At 38.4% G+C, this 16,480-nt stretch overlaps 1 protein-coding gene across 2 annotated transcripts; it reads left to right on the plus strand.

Annotated features, from left to right (window-relative positions):
• Positions 1 to 67: 67 nt before the first annotated feature.
• Positions 68 to 16,133, plus strand: hmgcll1 (3-hydroxymethyl-3-methylglutaryl-CoA lyase like 1). Of its 2 annotated transcripts, XM_075478084.1 has the most exons (9): positions 68 to 345; positions 4,038 to 4,115; positions 4,602 to 4,709; positions 5,094 to 5,189; positions 5,355 to 5,503; positions 6,204 to 6,267; positions 6,754 to 6,942; positions 13,492 to 13,617; positions 14,009 to 16,133. In XM_075478084.1, the coding sequence occupies exons 1-9, from the start codon at positions 250 to 252 to the stop codon at positions 14,111 to 14,113; spliced, it is 1,011 nt and encodes a 336-aa protein (XP_075334199.1). In that variant the 5' UTR covers positions 68 to 249; the 3' UTR covers positions 14,114 to 16,133. The 2 variants fall into 2 exon arrangements, with proteins under 2 accessions (XP_075334199.1, XP_075334207.1); XM_075478092.1 differs by lacking the exon at positions 4,038 to 4,115.
• Positions 16,134 to 16,480: the final 347 nt, after the last annotated feature.

Consider the following 16,480-nt stretch of genomic DNA (forward strand, 5'->3'; position numbering starts at 1 on the left):
ACCCCCACACCATTCCTCTGTGTTGATTCCCCACCCCTCCCTTCCAGAGATATGGTAACCATAGCAACTGCTGAATCATCGTCCATAGTCTGCAGTCGTCTTCTAATAAAATCTCCTCATACAGCAAGGATCTCTATCATTCAGGCCTGCGTAATGATCTGTCACTTAGATTTGCTCAGTTAGTTACAGCATTCTGGGCTGGTTATTCTCAGAGGACGCGGTACAGCGGGCTGAGCCACAGCCATTCAGATGGGTAACGTACCCACGACAGTGAAGCACTGCCTGAGCTATGAGCAACTTATCGAGGACTACCCCTGGCTGAGACGCTGGCTGGTGCAAGAGAAGGTGGGCGTTGTTTTCCTTGTTTTTAATCTGCAGCACATGCTCTACCACATGACTATCTCATGACAGAGATGCTGCAGCAGCCAGCCATGGATGACATTGCTGATGCTGCTTACACAATGTCCATCTTCAAATGAAATGCAAATCTATTGTAGCTTGTTGCAATTTTAAAATATTAGAGCACTTTGTCCAAATAAGAATTCTGGATTTTTATCATGACTGTATATGGCAAGCGATTCAGTGTAGATGGCCCTGTTTTTTTCAGTTTTTGAGTGGATTATAATAAAAAATAAAAATAGCATTAGTTTATTATAGCGACCACATAATTTTATATTCAAATTAACTGTTCACATATTGAGTTTGCATTAGCAGAAGATTAGTCTTAGTAAAGCCACACAAAAGGCATCTATGATATGTAGCACAGCTCTTGAATGGTTGAATTTTAGCGGTTTGAGGCTTCCTTTTCAAAATAGCAAGAAGTGAAAATGCATTAAAAGTATACGTTTAAAATCTTAAAGCAGGGCTCAGTAATACGGGGTTTGTTTACCATGCAATACACACCCCAAAGCTGTAGGGGGAGCTCCGTAGAAAATAGGCGACAGTCTAGCCAGACTGTCGTAAACCCACCAGAGGCAATTTACGGTTTATTTTTCAAGACACTGGTAGAGAGTTGGAGAAGACGACGGAGGTTCGCGATGTCTTCAAAGGTATGTAGTAAAAGTGATTATCAAAGCAGTATAAAAGCACCGTCGACAGCTAATGGAGAGGGGGTGTGTCTATCAGGCTACCTGGCTCGGCTCAGAGCCCTTTACGACCTGCCGTGAAGCAGTAGTTCTCGGCTCTCGTGTGTCGCGAGACTTCCAGAGGTAAACAAAGCACGCGGCGCCACAGGCAAAGTTGCAAGCGCTGTTTCGGGCTAGGGCCACCAGATGGAGATGGAAATGTCACCGTTTTCATCGGAACGGGTCAGCCAAGCAAACTGATGATTGCCAAGCAATTTTATGACCATGAAAAAGTTGCATAGCATGTCTTTAAAGGTGGGGTATGAGATCTTGGAAAAACGGTTCCTGCAAGCTATATTTTTGAAAATACACAACCTTGCCTCTCCCTTCAGCCCACCCCTAGAAACCACGCCTTCAAAACACATGAACGAATCACGAGTCTGTGAATGCGCAGGGGGGGGGGGGCTGACGGTTGATTGGCGTGTCAGAATCCAATAGAAGTAACTCTCATCATTACTTCTATTGGTCAGACATTTCCTCTTACTACACCCTCTACAATGGACTAAAAGATTTCGTCTTTTTCCAAACATTCTATTTTAGTGGGTGCAATGGGGTCGTGAGGAGGTTTTCAGACAATATGATAAAAAATGCTCTAGAAAACATCTCAGAAAAGGTGGGGTCTGTGATGTTTTCTGGAGCATTTTTTATCATATTGTCTGAAAACCTCCTCACGACCCCATTGCACCCACTAAAATAGAATGTTTGGAAAAAAAAACTAAATCTTTTAGTCCAGCGGTGGCCAACCAGTCAGAGACTAAGAGCCGCATTTTTTACTGTGTGACCACAAAGAGCCACATTATTTTTGAAAAATGACCGAATTCTCTCCGTTCCATCCGTCTGTTCTTGACTCTTAACTCTCGTCTCGGTCACGTGACCCATCAACGCTGATATTAAACCCACGAACCGAGCAAAATGAGTCAAAAACAGGCGTGTTTGGAAAGCTTCTTCCCAGTGAGGAGACAGAAGAAGAGGCTGTGACCACCAAGAAAAAGAAAGCTGCATTTTGAAGGCATGTTTAAGTGTTACCATAGCGATTAGAGAGCGTTAGGTGGCAGAGAGGATGTTACGTCAGGAGGACGCTGCTAATAAAGTTACATACAAGTACACAGTGGATTCAAGTTTATTATTATATTTACTAAGTACCACAGTATCTGTGTTGGTCGTATCGTTTTATTTTGTAGTATTTATCCGCCACACCGTGAAAATATTGTCCGACATTTAAACCGGTCCATGAGGCAAAAAAGGTTGGAGACCGCTGCCGTATTGAACTCAAACGAAGCGAACACGCACATTAAAAAAAACCCACAAACACAAATGTTGATATGAACGTAAGAGCCGCGGGTTGTTTTTAGCATATTTAATAATATGTACAAATAAGCATAAAATTGGACTTTTCAGTTGAAGCATGCGTATCCCAAGACATTTATTATGTGGAGTAGTTGCTGATTACCTAAATATAAGTACAACCCTAACTCAGAAAACAGTTGGACGACATGGAAAATGCTAATAACTTGATGCAGTGATTCATACATTAACTTTGACTTCTATTTTATTGCAGACAAAATGAACAAATAATATTTCACGTTTTGTCTCAAATATTTCATTTAATTTTTCCAAGCTTATTGTACAGCTTTTACCTTTGTAATGTTGTCAATTCTTCTCACAACATTTAGAAGATGTTCTGGCTCTGAGTGATGAAACACTTAAGATCTTATTTTGTCAATCCTTTCAAGCAAACCCATCTTAAGGTTTGCAACAGTGAGGGGTTGACATTGCATTTATTTCCTGTAAATTGTCCACACATTCTCATGTCTGCAGGCAGGCAGGCCAGTCCAGTACCCCACCATGTCCGTCAGCCATGTCTTTGTCATGTGTTCAGAATGTGATCTTGCAATGGTTGGACTTCCCTAGAAAAAATGTCATCCTGAGGTCAGAATATGTTACTCTAAAATCTCAATGAACTTTTCTGCATTAAAAGCTTCCATCATAGGACTGCAAATGAGCATCACAAAGAGCTTTGGCCAAGAGGACATGGTGTCCATTACTTAAACAAACAACAACAACCAAAAAGTGAAATAGTGATTTTCTAACCACAACAGAACTTTCCATTGTGTGATGGTCCATCCCAAATGCCTTCAAGCCCGGAGAAGGTGACACTGCCTCTACCCTCGGTACAAGGTTAACATAAGGTTAACATTTCTGTTGACCACTGAATATTTCTCCTTATAACTTGAATGGTTTAATTGTATTCTGCACTGCAGAAGGAGAAATATGAAAATTCCGTCCAATTTTTCCTCAAGAAATGCTTTTAAAACAGTTAAATGATTTCTCACATGCTGGTTGACAAACAGGAGATCCTTCGTCAATTGTTGGATCTCAAAGGCCATTCATGAAAGCTGATTTTGTACCAAATCATGATTACACTCAACCTTTGACGTCACCTGCTTAAAATAAAACCAGTCTTAATAGATTAGCTCTTGAGCTAGGTGGTCTAAAATCTCTTTGTCACAGTTAGAAATGTTAGCTGTTCAAATACTGTAATCTTTAATCTCCGTCAAGGTTTTACATTCATATTCAACATAGGCTCTCTATTCAAAATAATGAGGTTCAAACCAGAAAAATACCCTGATACTTAGAATATCCTTTGTGGTTTGAGTGGAGTTACCCTATCGCTCTTTCCCAGCCTTTTCTGTATGACACATCTCCTAAGTTTGCATCATAATGACATGACAGGCTTATGTTTAGGCTCTCAGGTTTCATGTGGCTTTGAGATATAAAGTTATTCATGTTCGAAATAACATGTCCCGGGGCATCCCACCCTAAAAGGGTTGCTGACTTTACAATGTTCAGCATCCTGTTGAGTGGCATTTATTTCTTCATTCTCTTTTCTGTTCCTCTTTGATATTTCACCAGATCATTACCGAACATAAATATCCAGCGTTTGTTAAAATTGTTGAAGTTGGGCCAAGAGATGGACTTCAAAACGAGAAGGTATCTCAGTCATGAATCTTGTTTATATTTATGTGCACATTTGTTTTCTGTTACTATACACGATCATCCCTGGAAACTCCCATTTTTTCCCCTTTCATACATTTAAGTAACAATGCCGAACATTGGGGTTGTCAGAATTGTGGGAAGCATATGTTTCTCATTTTCTTTAGAGACTGAAAAGGATGGCACAGCTCCTGACTGAGTTTGCTTCATTTAGCGTGTTGCAGGTTAACCTTCGCTGTTTTGCACTCTAGCTGTAAAGACTGAGCATGATGTGGATGTAATTTTTGTTCCACAACCTGTGATTACAATAAATGTGGTATATTTTGAAAGGTTTCAAAATATTCAGCCTTTGTAAGGTTCTGCGTGTCAAATATAAATTTTATTACGAGTAGCATACATCATAACAAAACAAACAAAAACAACAAGAAAGGCCTTAAATCTTCTTATTATACTAAGAACTATTTTGGTTTCATTGTTCCCCAGGAACTTGTTCCGACTAGGGTGAAAATCCAGCTGATTGACATGCTCTCAGGAACAGGCCTTTCTGTGATTGAGGCCACCAGCTTTGTCTCATCAAAGTGGGTTCCGCAGGTAATAAATAACTCTTTGTTGTGCACAGCAACAGAGTGCTGAGTGATTTATTAGGGAGGGATACATTTTCCTTTGCATGCCTGTTGGCCCACAGAAGATTTTGGTAAGTATATTATTCAGTTCTTTGTAGAGCTTCTCATCTACTCCCTGCCATTGATAGTAACCTATTCAATTCCCTTAAAAAATATATTATATAATTTTTTTTAAATATATTATAAGAAATCTGACACGAAAATAATTCCATCCTTTATAGATTGTCTGGATCTTATAGTACATGAAAACATCAATGCTTGAGAATTTCCTGGAACTTCTTCATGAGGAACTGGCTTAGATTATCTTAATGGTTTATTTTACTACATCGAATGTTTTACTGCTTTGATTTAGATGGCAGACCACAGTGATGTACTCCGAGGAATCCAGAGAGCACCGCATGTTCAGTATCCTGTTTTGACACCAAACATGCAAGGTTTTCAGGATGCCGTAAGCTTAATTTATCCCTTTAATGTACTGACTCGTGCTTCACATGATTATTCTTAGGATTTACTAAATGTAGTTAATCCTTTCATTTTATTTGCTGGCACCACATTGTTTTTAAGTGTGACTCCAAGCACGGTGATATAAATTAATTTTCTTTGCTGCTTCAAGGTTGCAGCTGGTGCTACTGAAGTGGCGGTGTTTGGGTCAGCATCTGAAACCTTTTGCAGAAAAAATATCAACTGCTCCATTGATGAAAGTATGCTGAGGTTTGAGGAAGTCATTAAAAATGCCAAAGAGCGACAAATTCCAGTCCGCGGGTTAGTATTTTGGAGGCTGGGTAAAAAACTTGCAATGAGGACAAATCAAACATTTCATAAACTCTCAGATTTCATGCTAAATATCAGTTTTTCTATGAAGGTAAACCAAGCAATTGAACATGCTACAGTTTCAATGAAGGAGAAAAGACACGTCAGTACTGATACATTTATCGCAAAGTTCCAGATGTTTACAAAATTATATGTAAGAATCAGGAAGCCACAAGCCCAGATAGACACTTAAGAAACTTGAACAAAGCAAATTACTGAATATAGCTGGTCTTTTACCATAAGCAAGCCATTTCAATGGCTTCTATGAATTTCATTAATCTGTTGTTGCAGAACAACAGTATATCAGCACATTATACGAATCTCAACAGCATAGGGTTGAGATATGGATCACAAGCAGAAGAAATCACACACCTGTTGATCAAATTCGCTGAAAAATGTTTTTGCATTTCTTTGAAATATCACTTGACTCATCAGAATCAGCAGCAATTTAGATGTTTATTTCAGTAAATTTGCCCTATATATTATAGGAAATTCATTGGAATTACCACAGAGCCCATGATAGCAGACACAGCAACAGCTTCTGAGGTTCTCTGTGGTTACATTATATTGCTGTTTACCTTACAGAGGTTTCATAAGCTGAATGATGACAGTTGAAGTAAATAAACATTCGGTAAACTTTGTCTTCTATCAGGTATGTTTCTTGCGCCCTCGGGTGCCCCCACGAGGGACACATCGAACCTTCAAAGGTTGCTGAGGTAAAACCTTTTTCCTTTTACTTCTTTTTTTTTTTCTAACATGCCTCCTCCTCATGCTCTGCCACAGTGGAATCTTTTACACCTGATATTAGTTTCTGTGATAATGCTTATTGAATAAAATCTCACCAGTGTTTACAACTGTCCTCAGATACAATACTGTATGTGATCTTGTGTTTGTGTGAGTTATTTTTTTCATATTTATTTGTGTGTTTTGTTGTTTATTGTTGGTCCTATGTCAATTTTGAATTTCCAAATATGAAGTGCTTCTTTGGTATTACCATTGGCTGATTTCTTCATATTCTTTATGTGACCAAAGATTGAATTAAAGAATGAAAAATTATCAAGTTTAAAGGTTATCTAAATTTCCTTTCTCTACATTAACTTAACCAAACATGATATCATGCTTTTAATTTCTGTGAGCACTTGTTTTACAGTTGAATTTTTTCACTAATGAGCACATTTTGTCATTGCTTCACAATTCTTTAGGTGGCAAAGAGATTATATGATATGGGCTGTTATGAGATTTCCTTGGGGGATACCATTGGTATTGGGACTCCAGGTTCCATGTTTGAGATGCTGCAGAGGGTGGTGAAGGACGTGCCCATCGATGCTCTTGCAGTTCACTGTCATGACACTTATGGACAAGCACTTCCCAACATTCTTACTGCACTTCAGGTAAGATAATTTGATATGTGGCCTAACAAGTAATCCCCAGGACTTCTTTTGATTACCGTAATCATTAGATTTACATTGGTATAATTCAATTAAAAAATACTTTATTAATCCCAGAATGGAAATTATATTACTGCAGTTAAAATGGTGATTTAGATGTACTGTTGTTATAGGTAGATAACAAAATGGAATAAAAATAAAAATCAGCCGACAAACATTTGGAAAGTTGAGGTGGATCAGAGAGGTGTGGTAGAAATCTTCAGAGATTTTGCAGCTTTGCAACATCTTAGCTGATGATGTCACACACAGCATCAGCAGGTAACACAGGCAAACTCTCTCAGTAGATAATTGCTGTGTGTGAGCGAAACTCACACACAGCAATTCAACGTCTGGGGTGCAGAGATGCTGCTTCTCAGTAACATGTCCAGGATTATGCTATCTGTTTATATAAAGCACTGTACTCTCTTCTTCTTTACTGTTACCTCTCTGTCTGCAGTCTCTGTCTGCTTATATGGTCATAAAGCTGTGTACAGAGGTGTGATAACTGTTCCTACAGCCATGTCTCAATAAAAAAGGTATTATTTCCTTCCTGATATTACTTTTGCATCCTTATCAGGACTCTGAGCTAGTCTATTTTATTTGCCAGAGATTTCACAGTAAATGTTAAAAGTAAAACAAACACATTCAAAGATGTTGATCATAAATCTAATTAACAGAAGAACTTCTTAATGATGGGTTCAGAGTAAACAATATTTTTAAGTTTAATAGAATGAATCCTTTTCTGTGTCAGATAAGACAACTTGCTATTGCTGCTAGTGACCAACTTATGGAAAGATGCCCAAAAAATAGTCAGTGTTGTTTAGTAGATGACACCGACAATCTGTTTGGAAAAGTCCGAAAAAGTTTGCTTGTCACAGTAGACTGCATCACCACACATTGCCATTTCTGTGCTTGTATCAATAGTCTATTCACACAGCACGTTTAGAATTACAGACCACATCTTGTTGAACTCTTTCATAACTTTGAGGAATTCTAGTTTAAGGGTCTTTGCTGCTGCAAGTTGGCCTGGTAAGGGGACTTTTAAATTTTGGGAAACAAGAAGGAGAAAGATTGAAAATTCTCAAAACCTAGCAGGCATCAAACATCCATCTTTGAAAATAGAGACCTGACCTCTCTGTGACTTTGTTGGAGTCATGGGTGGGGGTTTCTGAAAAAGGAAGCAAGACTGAAAAAAAAAGGTCTGGTTGAAGTCTGGTAGGGGAAAAGGAGGGCATGAGGTCTAATAACTCTAGGAGGACAGAAGGCAGTCTAATCCTTGTTTGAGGAATGTGATAGGGGCCAGCACTTTCTCTTACAGAGGTTTGTAGATGGTTACACATGCTGGTGTGATTAGAAGAGGAAGCTCCTTTGGGCGACCAGAAGACAACAATACATCTTCATCTTGATCGTCATCTTAAAATGTTTGACAGCTTTACTCTCTGCTTTCCCAGTGACTTGGCAAGGATTTTGTGGTATATTTGCCTTCAAACACACATCCTTTTACCAATGATGAATATGAATATTCTAGTGGAGAACCGCAGGCCAATTATGGATAAATACCCAGCCCTGTGTAAATCAGTGCAGTTACTCACGATGACATGAAGAGGAGCAACCAGATGTCGAAGCAGGATACCTTTTAACTTTCTCAAGTAACTGCCAAGATTATAAAGATCACAACTGCTTTTTTTTTTTTTTAAGATTTTAAATCATTTTCATGCGCGGGATAATCATATGTTGAGCTTCACCCAATCCATCTTTTTCATTTAAAAGCATCATCTTTTCTTGATTTTTACAAAGTCTCTGGAATCAGACAGCAATTCACATGAACTGTAGGGCATTCACTTTAGTCATTTAAGGCCATTTGAAATCATGTAAAATCTGAGTATTATTCAACATACAAAAACATAAAATAAGTGTTTGGCTTATATCAGAAATGTCAATATTTTTCTTTTTAAAAATGTAATTGTAAGTAAGGAGGAGCATTGCTGTTCAGGTGCTTATGGAATTCACTTCAAACCTGAATTTCCCTAAGCTTTAAGGACATTGTGTCATTTTATGATATTATGAATGTGTCCTTTGTTATGTGTGTGTAGGCAACAATGGGGCACACTGAAAACCAGAAACAATCAGTCAACAATGATGAAGTGAATTAAGAAACATGATCTAAGCTCCCCCACAAAGCCAGACGATTTAGAAACTCCACAAAATAAGAAATAAAAAAAAACAGATTCTTAAAAAACAAAGAATTACATAAAAGAACAATGACAGTGATATGCTTGGCTTCTAGACAACTCACAAAAGTGTAACTGAGTTGTAGAACTATGTGGAAGAGCGGCGTTTGAGGTGTTTTTCACCACTTTGCCTGCAGCGAGTGTAAACCTGACAGATATCCAGACATAAAACAGAGGTAACGCAGATACGGCTGTATCAGTTCTCTGGAGCACATTGTCACTGCAAAGGAGGAAGCCCATTGGGGGCTGGGTGGGTCAACAGATGTGAGGGGGTCAGCACAAAGGCTCACCTATTCAGTGTCTGTTGGACAAAGCAACTGAGAGCAAGGTGGATAGCAGGGCCCGAGGGGGCTCCCAACTCGTCTGACGCTTGGCTGTTGAACTCTCTGACAATGCTGCGCTTAAAAGCCAGTGGAAAATGATCCTTTCATTTGCTCGATGCAGTGCATGTGATGAATAGCGCTGCAGCCGCAGACCCAACCCCAGAAACTTTGGAACAATCTTCTTTTTTTTATAGGACTCAACCTGAATAGTGTGCAGACGATAACCCTAATGCTGGCTGCATAATGTCATAATGTCGTGCTTTAATTCAATGCCAGGAATGACCCAAGATAGAGACAGAATTTATGAGTAATTAACATGAGTTCCACCCACCAAAGACAAAGCACCTTCATCAATCATATCTGTTTTGACATTTCACTGAATTTGACAAAACTTAATGGACTCAATTACTCTCTAGCACAAACAACCCAGCAACACTGCGCTGAAGAAAAGCCGAACAAGGTAAAAGTAGCAGATATTTTCAAAGTTTGCTTTGATTTTGGACAGCGGTGTATAAAAACACAGATAGACAGTAAAGAATGATTCATCACAGCTGCCCTATAACCACAAAAAATAATGGGAGCTGGGGATATTTAGCTTACCATTTGCTCATCCATAAACAAGAAGGAAATGAAAGATTTTATCATAGTTTTTCATTACTCTGTGCCAGAACTCCACACCACCAACTGGGAGAGAAATGAATTCCCCCCGTGCTGTCAGCCCTGAGTCACCTCTTTTGTTCCTGATAAAGACATTCCTCAGTCTTTGTAACTTTTTTTTTTGCAGGAGGTCTGGGGGGGCTTCGTTAGAAAGCTATACTGGCAGGTCACACAATGACAATCAATGTACTTGGATTTCACAGGCTTGGCAAGGAAAATTATTTATTCTTGGTCACAATTTCAGTGTGTTGTGTACCACTGTAGCGGGGGCATACAGTATAACCTGTTTGGACTCTGGTAACAGTAACATTCATCTGAACTATTTATTTTCTCTCCATTCATGAGACACTGTTCAACCAGGATGGACTGTGCAGGGTCAATAACTTTGTTTTACACATAGTCAGTGATGCTTTGTATTTGTGTTGACTAGTTTTTTATGGTTCATGGTTTTTATGGTTATGGCTTGTAACATTTTTTTTTATTATGGCTTTCACAATGTTCATCATTGCCTCTTGACAGTGAAGTTGTGAAGTACCATTTTTCAGAGTAGAAAACCATGGGGTATAATAATCATACACTTGGTGACTTAGGTAAAAAATTATAGAATCAAGGTTTACTAAACCACGAAACACTGACAAATGTTCAAAAATGTATTTATTTATGTTTTTTAGATAAAGAAGACTTTATTTTATATGACTTTGATTGACAGTATGCACATCTGTGGAGTTCCTCTACATTTCATGGTTACTCTCCATTTTACTTTCCTTCATTGACTTATTCATCAAAGACATAATAATTTAATTAACACAGAAATGACATACTTCATGCTTCAGAATCATACATAGGCTACTTTTCATTTGCAGTTCTTTCTTCAAGTCAATATTGTACATAAAATAACTTAAAATTGGAAAGAATCATGTTTTGAAAAACAACAAGAACAGCTGATGAAAGTCATTTTTGTAGGTGTTACCCAAACTTTTCATTTCAGCTTGATAATCCTTTTGAAATGTTTCTACTATTTTTACTCTGACTTTGTAAAGAAATTAATACAATTAGACAGATGCATTAGGAATTGTCTGATCCTGCCGATTGGTAGTTTTTGAACTATTTTCTTAAATGAATTGCTTCTGTAGATTTATCTTTACCTGTAGTTTTTCCAGCTTCAACCAAATAAATGTTCTCTTTTTTAGTTGAATTAAAAAATACTTTGCCATGACAGTATTCTCTGCTCTTTAATAACTAGAGTATTTTACCAGAATATAAAAAAAGAAAATCAAATATGCTTTAGAGCACAAGGATTTTATATCAGCCTCAGATTATTTGTATTCCTATCATTGTTCGTTGTTGGACATTCATGAAAGTCAGTGATCCAAGAAAAAAGTTTAGGTGGAAAGGGACTGACTTTATTATACAGTTCGGGATTTTTACGCATAAAGAAATCACAAAGTAAAATTTTTATTTATTTATCCTCTATACAGTAGGTTTGTTTGGCGTATTTCCTTGTTGCCGTCCAACGTTGGGGGTTTGCTTTCTCATTGCAAGTATATTTATGCGTTCCTGGAAGGAGGTGATATATGTGTCAGCAATGGATCTCTGACAGTTTCTTTCAGCCTCTCAGTTTATGGAGTAGGGGGTAAAGCATCACTGGTTCGTATCCCGCTCTGAATACACACTCTCTTCTTTGACGCAGTTGTAAAACCAAAATGGGAACATGTCCATCTTCATCCTCATCCACTCAGAGTGTAGAATGTCAACAAGCTTATTCCAAATCATGCGAGTTTTAAAATGCACCGTGTCTTTAGCCAGGAATGCATTGTTTTCATATGGCCACAGCTCACTGAATATGTTTTTTAACGTCAAGCGCACATCTGGTTTCTGGGCAGTGTGAACCTAACTGAGCGTTGGCAAGCTTAAGCTGCTGACCACCGATTCCTGCATGATTAGTGTCCAGAGGTACAGGGCACACTGCTGACGAGTGTGTGTATGCTTAAGACTTACAGTGGAAGCAGCTGGAAGCGAGAGGATTGGCATGGTAGATTACAACTCTATGTTTGTATTACGAAAAATTCTGCCCAGTACAATATCCTGCTCTGGCTTTGGCCAAGGTCTGGAAATCTCGTGCACTGCGCACACCAGAGCAGCATACACCTCCACCTCTTCCTCTGCCAACACAAACAGCAATTACAGCTGGCTCAGACAGCCCCTGCAAGAAGTAGGTTCTTGTCTGGAGGAAAAGCCACCAATTAGCAGCATTGTTCCGAAAAAGTTCTTTTAATTTAGCCTTTCAGGTCCTGCTCTATGGGATGGAAGTCCCTTATGACCCGATGCCACTGAGAGGAGTGTTAATTTTGTCTCACTGTAGGATCCTCTGACATCTGGCCCTGCCACGGAAGCTGGAAAACAACTTTAACATTCTCATGACAATCCCAGGGACATGTGGAAAACATCCTCAGACATACTTTTGGTTTGCTCAAATATTTATGGGGCAAACACTTCAGATGTGTGCATTTGTTTAGAATATGTACATTCAGGGAATGTATAATGTATCTGTATATATTTTGGTGTCTGAAACATCAAGCAAAAGCAGTTAAATAATATTTCCTGAGCAGAGTTTTAAGATGTTTGAAAAGCATCCCCCCCCTCCCTCTAAAAAAAGAAAAGCAATCAACTTATAAGAACAACTGAAATCAGTTTTCATATGAAGGCCAAATACTTGCTTTTATGGGCTGTGCAAAAAAAAAAAATTTTCACAATCATGAAAACCTTGACATTGATTATAAGAAGCCGGTGAGCTAAACGCACAGCAAAGTGAACAAACATGAAATCAATCCAATTTTTTGTTGCAAACGATCATTTTTAAAGTAATGTTACAAGTTTGTTGCGATGGTCTAAGTAGAAGAAAAGTCCTCTCAGAGTAGCGAAAAAAGTGAATCCTCATGGTTAAGGGAAAGAGTAGGGCTGTGAAAACACAAGCAACCAGGAGAATCAGAAACATATGAAACGTTCCGTTCAGCATTCATAACACTCCTCTCATAGGAACAAGTCCTTAATTATGCGGTGCTGGTGGTTTAAGCTGACAGAGAGGATGACTAAGGCGTACTGTAGGACATTCAATGCCCACTCATCTTCAGGACTACAGCCCACAGTTCTCTGGAACAGCTGTAAAACATGACCGCAGGCCTGGCAAGGTGCACTGCACCAGACAGAACAATTAAACAGAACAAGGATCCTTGTTACTGGATTTTACCTGAGGTGAAGCCTGCATGGAGGTGCTGAATGTCTCTGTTGTCTGTCCTCTGCAGATGGGGGTCTCTGTGGTGGATTCTGCAGTAGCAGGCCTGGGAGGTTGCCCCTATGCACAGGGTTCATCTGGCAATGTTTCAACAGAGGATGTTCTTTACATGCTCCATGGCATGGGCATTGAAACAGTAAGTATGTCTTCACAGTTCACTTTGACAGACCTTCTGTGTTTTATGTGTCTGTAATCCCAAGAAAACCAAATTTATACAATCTTTCAGGCCTAATTTACATAAACAGATCACTGTGCAAACAAACCACTCTGTATATGTATATTTTATAATATCAGTGGCTTACACAACTTGGCGCTTCACACATGCCTGGTCTCATGAACAATTTAACAATTCCTACCCCTGCTGGTGGAATAATTTTACTGCAGTTTAGTTTTTACACACCTGTTGCTAATATGCATTTACATTCATGAGCAACAATCATTATTTGTCTGGTTCTGATTGCTGTAAAGACAAACTCACCTGGCATTCCTTATATGTAACTGATGCTGCATTTTGTTTTCCTCCCCAGGGTGTAAACCTTGCCAAAGTCGTAGAGGTGGGTGATTTCATCTGCAATGCCTTATGTCGCAAGACAAACTCCAAGGTGGCCAAGGCAAGAAGCAGGATGCCGTAATGTGCCTCTGTCGAGGAAAATCTTGACTCATTTTTTATTCTGTTCTTTTTAAAGTTCTTTTGCTGCCTTCAGATTTGTTGATTGTGCTTCTGTATTGGAAGTACCATCTTCCTATTGTCTTATCTCATAGTCTCATTTTCTGTTTTCTTACATTTCTATTCATGTCTACAGTTTATAATTTAATCAAACAGCATACGAAGTTATATTTTCATTGTAATGTACTTAGTTTAGGCTTTGGACAGCTTGATATTAAACAAAAAAAACAAGACAGGTCACGCTGGATTGCTATAGATTTTAGTTGTTAGAAGTTTAGGTTGGTGTCTCAATTAGGCATTAGCATATACAGTACTGACTTCTGGAAATCATGTGCGATCCAATTTACAACCATTTCATATTTATTTGGCTTTCACAAAAATACCCTATAAAGGTAGACTAGTCCACTAGTAAACTAGTCTACTTCAGCTGCTTAGTGAACTTAATTAAATTTGAGTGCTTCCTTGTGCTCATTAAATCCCAGACAACTATTTATACCTAATCCTGTGTGAACAGAAGCTGGCAGGGAGGCACTGTGAAAACAATTCAAACAATTCAGACTCTGGGGAGTTTTTGCCATTTGCAAAAAGCCTGGGAGGATTTGCCAAAGATCACTGAAGACGAGAACTTTTATTTTTTTGTCTTTTCTTTTTAATCTCTTTTTTTCTTAAAAAAACCCTAACTTATTACGATCAGGGACGGTTGCCTGAGAATTTAAAGGTAAATGCAATTTAATTTTTAAAGCCTGCACTGTCTGCACCAGACTGATAATATTAATCAGATGTTATTCAAAGTAAATTAGGAAAGGTAAGTATATATCATGTTTGGTTAATGTGAAAACAACAATCAGGCAAGCGCTTCACCCAAGTTGAAGATAACAATGAACTGGATATAAAAAAACACTCAACTCTAATGAATAGGCAAGGGGGAGCGCAACAATATTTGAATAAATGTATTAACATATGGTAATTGTCTACACAGGGTGGTACATTCTCATCCCACATTCAAATAGCTATCCACTGAAAATCAAATTAGGCATTTATGTGTCACATTCAGAGATATTGAGGAAGGTTTTAATTACTTTCTTTTCTAATATACCTGTAGAGGGAAAGGAATAAGATTGTTAACTCATTCCTTTCCCTCTACAGGTACATTAGTAAATTGTTTTGTTGTGTTGTGTAAAGTTATGTATTCAATTTTGAAAGATGACATAAACATCCAAAAGGCTGACTCACATAAATAATCTGATTTGAAGTGACAGGAGGGAATAGATGGATGGAGGGCAAAACAGTAAAGAGTTGTCACAATCACTCAGTGGTGTTCAGTCTCTTCATTTGATCACATATATTGTTGTTTTTCTTTCTTTTAATTGATGTACAACTAGGTAGTAAGCATTGATTTTTTTCCCCCTAACAGTGGGATCTGATTAAGACTTGGGTGGAAATAAGAAATAGATGACCAATCAGCCACAACAGTAAAATCACTGACAAGTGAAGGAAATAACACCTGTCAAGAGGTGGGATATATGTGGCAGTAATTGACTTTTACATTCTTGATGTTGGAGGCTGGAAAAGATGGAAGTGTCAGGATGTGTGAGACACTGGATCAGAGCTTCCCAGAAAAGAACCTTTGCAGGGTTTTTCTGGTACATTGAGGTTAGTGATTACCAACAGGGGTTCAAGCAATGGCAGCTAATGAACTGTCTACAGTGCCTACACTCTGGCTTGAATTTGCCTGTGGTTGTGTGTTTACTTTCATTCTCTCCGATGTCTCAAGGCAAAACGTGATATAGTCATCTATCTATTGATTTGTGCACATAGGCACAATATTTACTGATTTTTCATGCTGAAACACAGCACTTCCACATGTCCAAACATGTTGAGGGCATGGAACAATTAATTCAGACATCCCATCACTGTTAAACCTGTTCAGCTTGAATTCTCATCCCTCATATGAGCTTGCATTAAGAGGAAATAAAAAATGTAAATCCAACCTTTAACTGAAAATTGTCAGATCATCATTTATCTGAAACAGATGCTACCAGCTCCTTTGAGTCTGCAGTCACAGCAGCTGATACCATCTGATGCTGATTATTTGCCTCTGAATCGTTCTTTTGAATTGTTCTCACTGATTCTGTCCTTTTTTTCTTCATTAGTTTGACCCGTGACACAGTGCACCATCACATACCATAGTAAAGCTTGCTGTGCCAACACCATGAAAGAAATAACTATAATTTAAGGCTATAAATAAAAAATAAAAGAATGCATGTATATATATATATATATTTTTTTACATCTAAACTAGCGGGCATATAACTGGCTCCATGAGCCAGGA

This window comes from Odontesthes bonariensis, chromosome 2, assembly GCF_027942865.1.
Source record: "Odontesthes bonariensis isolate fOdoBon6 chromosome 2, fOdoBon6.hap1, whole genome shotgun sequence".
In the NCBI taxonomy this organism is placed as follows: domain Eukaryota; kingdom Metazoa; phylum Chordata; class Actinopteri; order Atheriniformes; family Atherinopsidae; genus Odontesthes; species Odontesthes bonariensis.

What these genes read in the sequence shown, in the direction of transcription:
- hmgcll1 (XM_075478084.1), top strand. Translation starts at nt 250, where the DNA reads ATGGGTAACGTACCCACGACAGTGAAGCACTGCCTGAGCTATGAGCAA. An exon ending in GCTGGCTGGTGCAAGAGAAG is followed by an intron (nt 346 to 4,037) that starts GTGGGCGTTGTT and finishes ATATTTCACCAG; the next exon opens with ATCATTACCGAACATAAATA. An exon ending in ATGGCATGGGCATTGAAACA is followed by an intron (nt 13,618 to 14,008) that starts GTAAGTATGTCT and finishes TTTCCTCCCCAG; the next exon opens with GGTGTAAACCTTGCCAAAGT.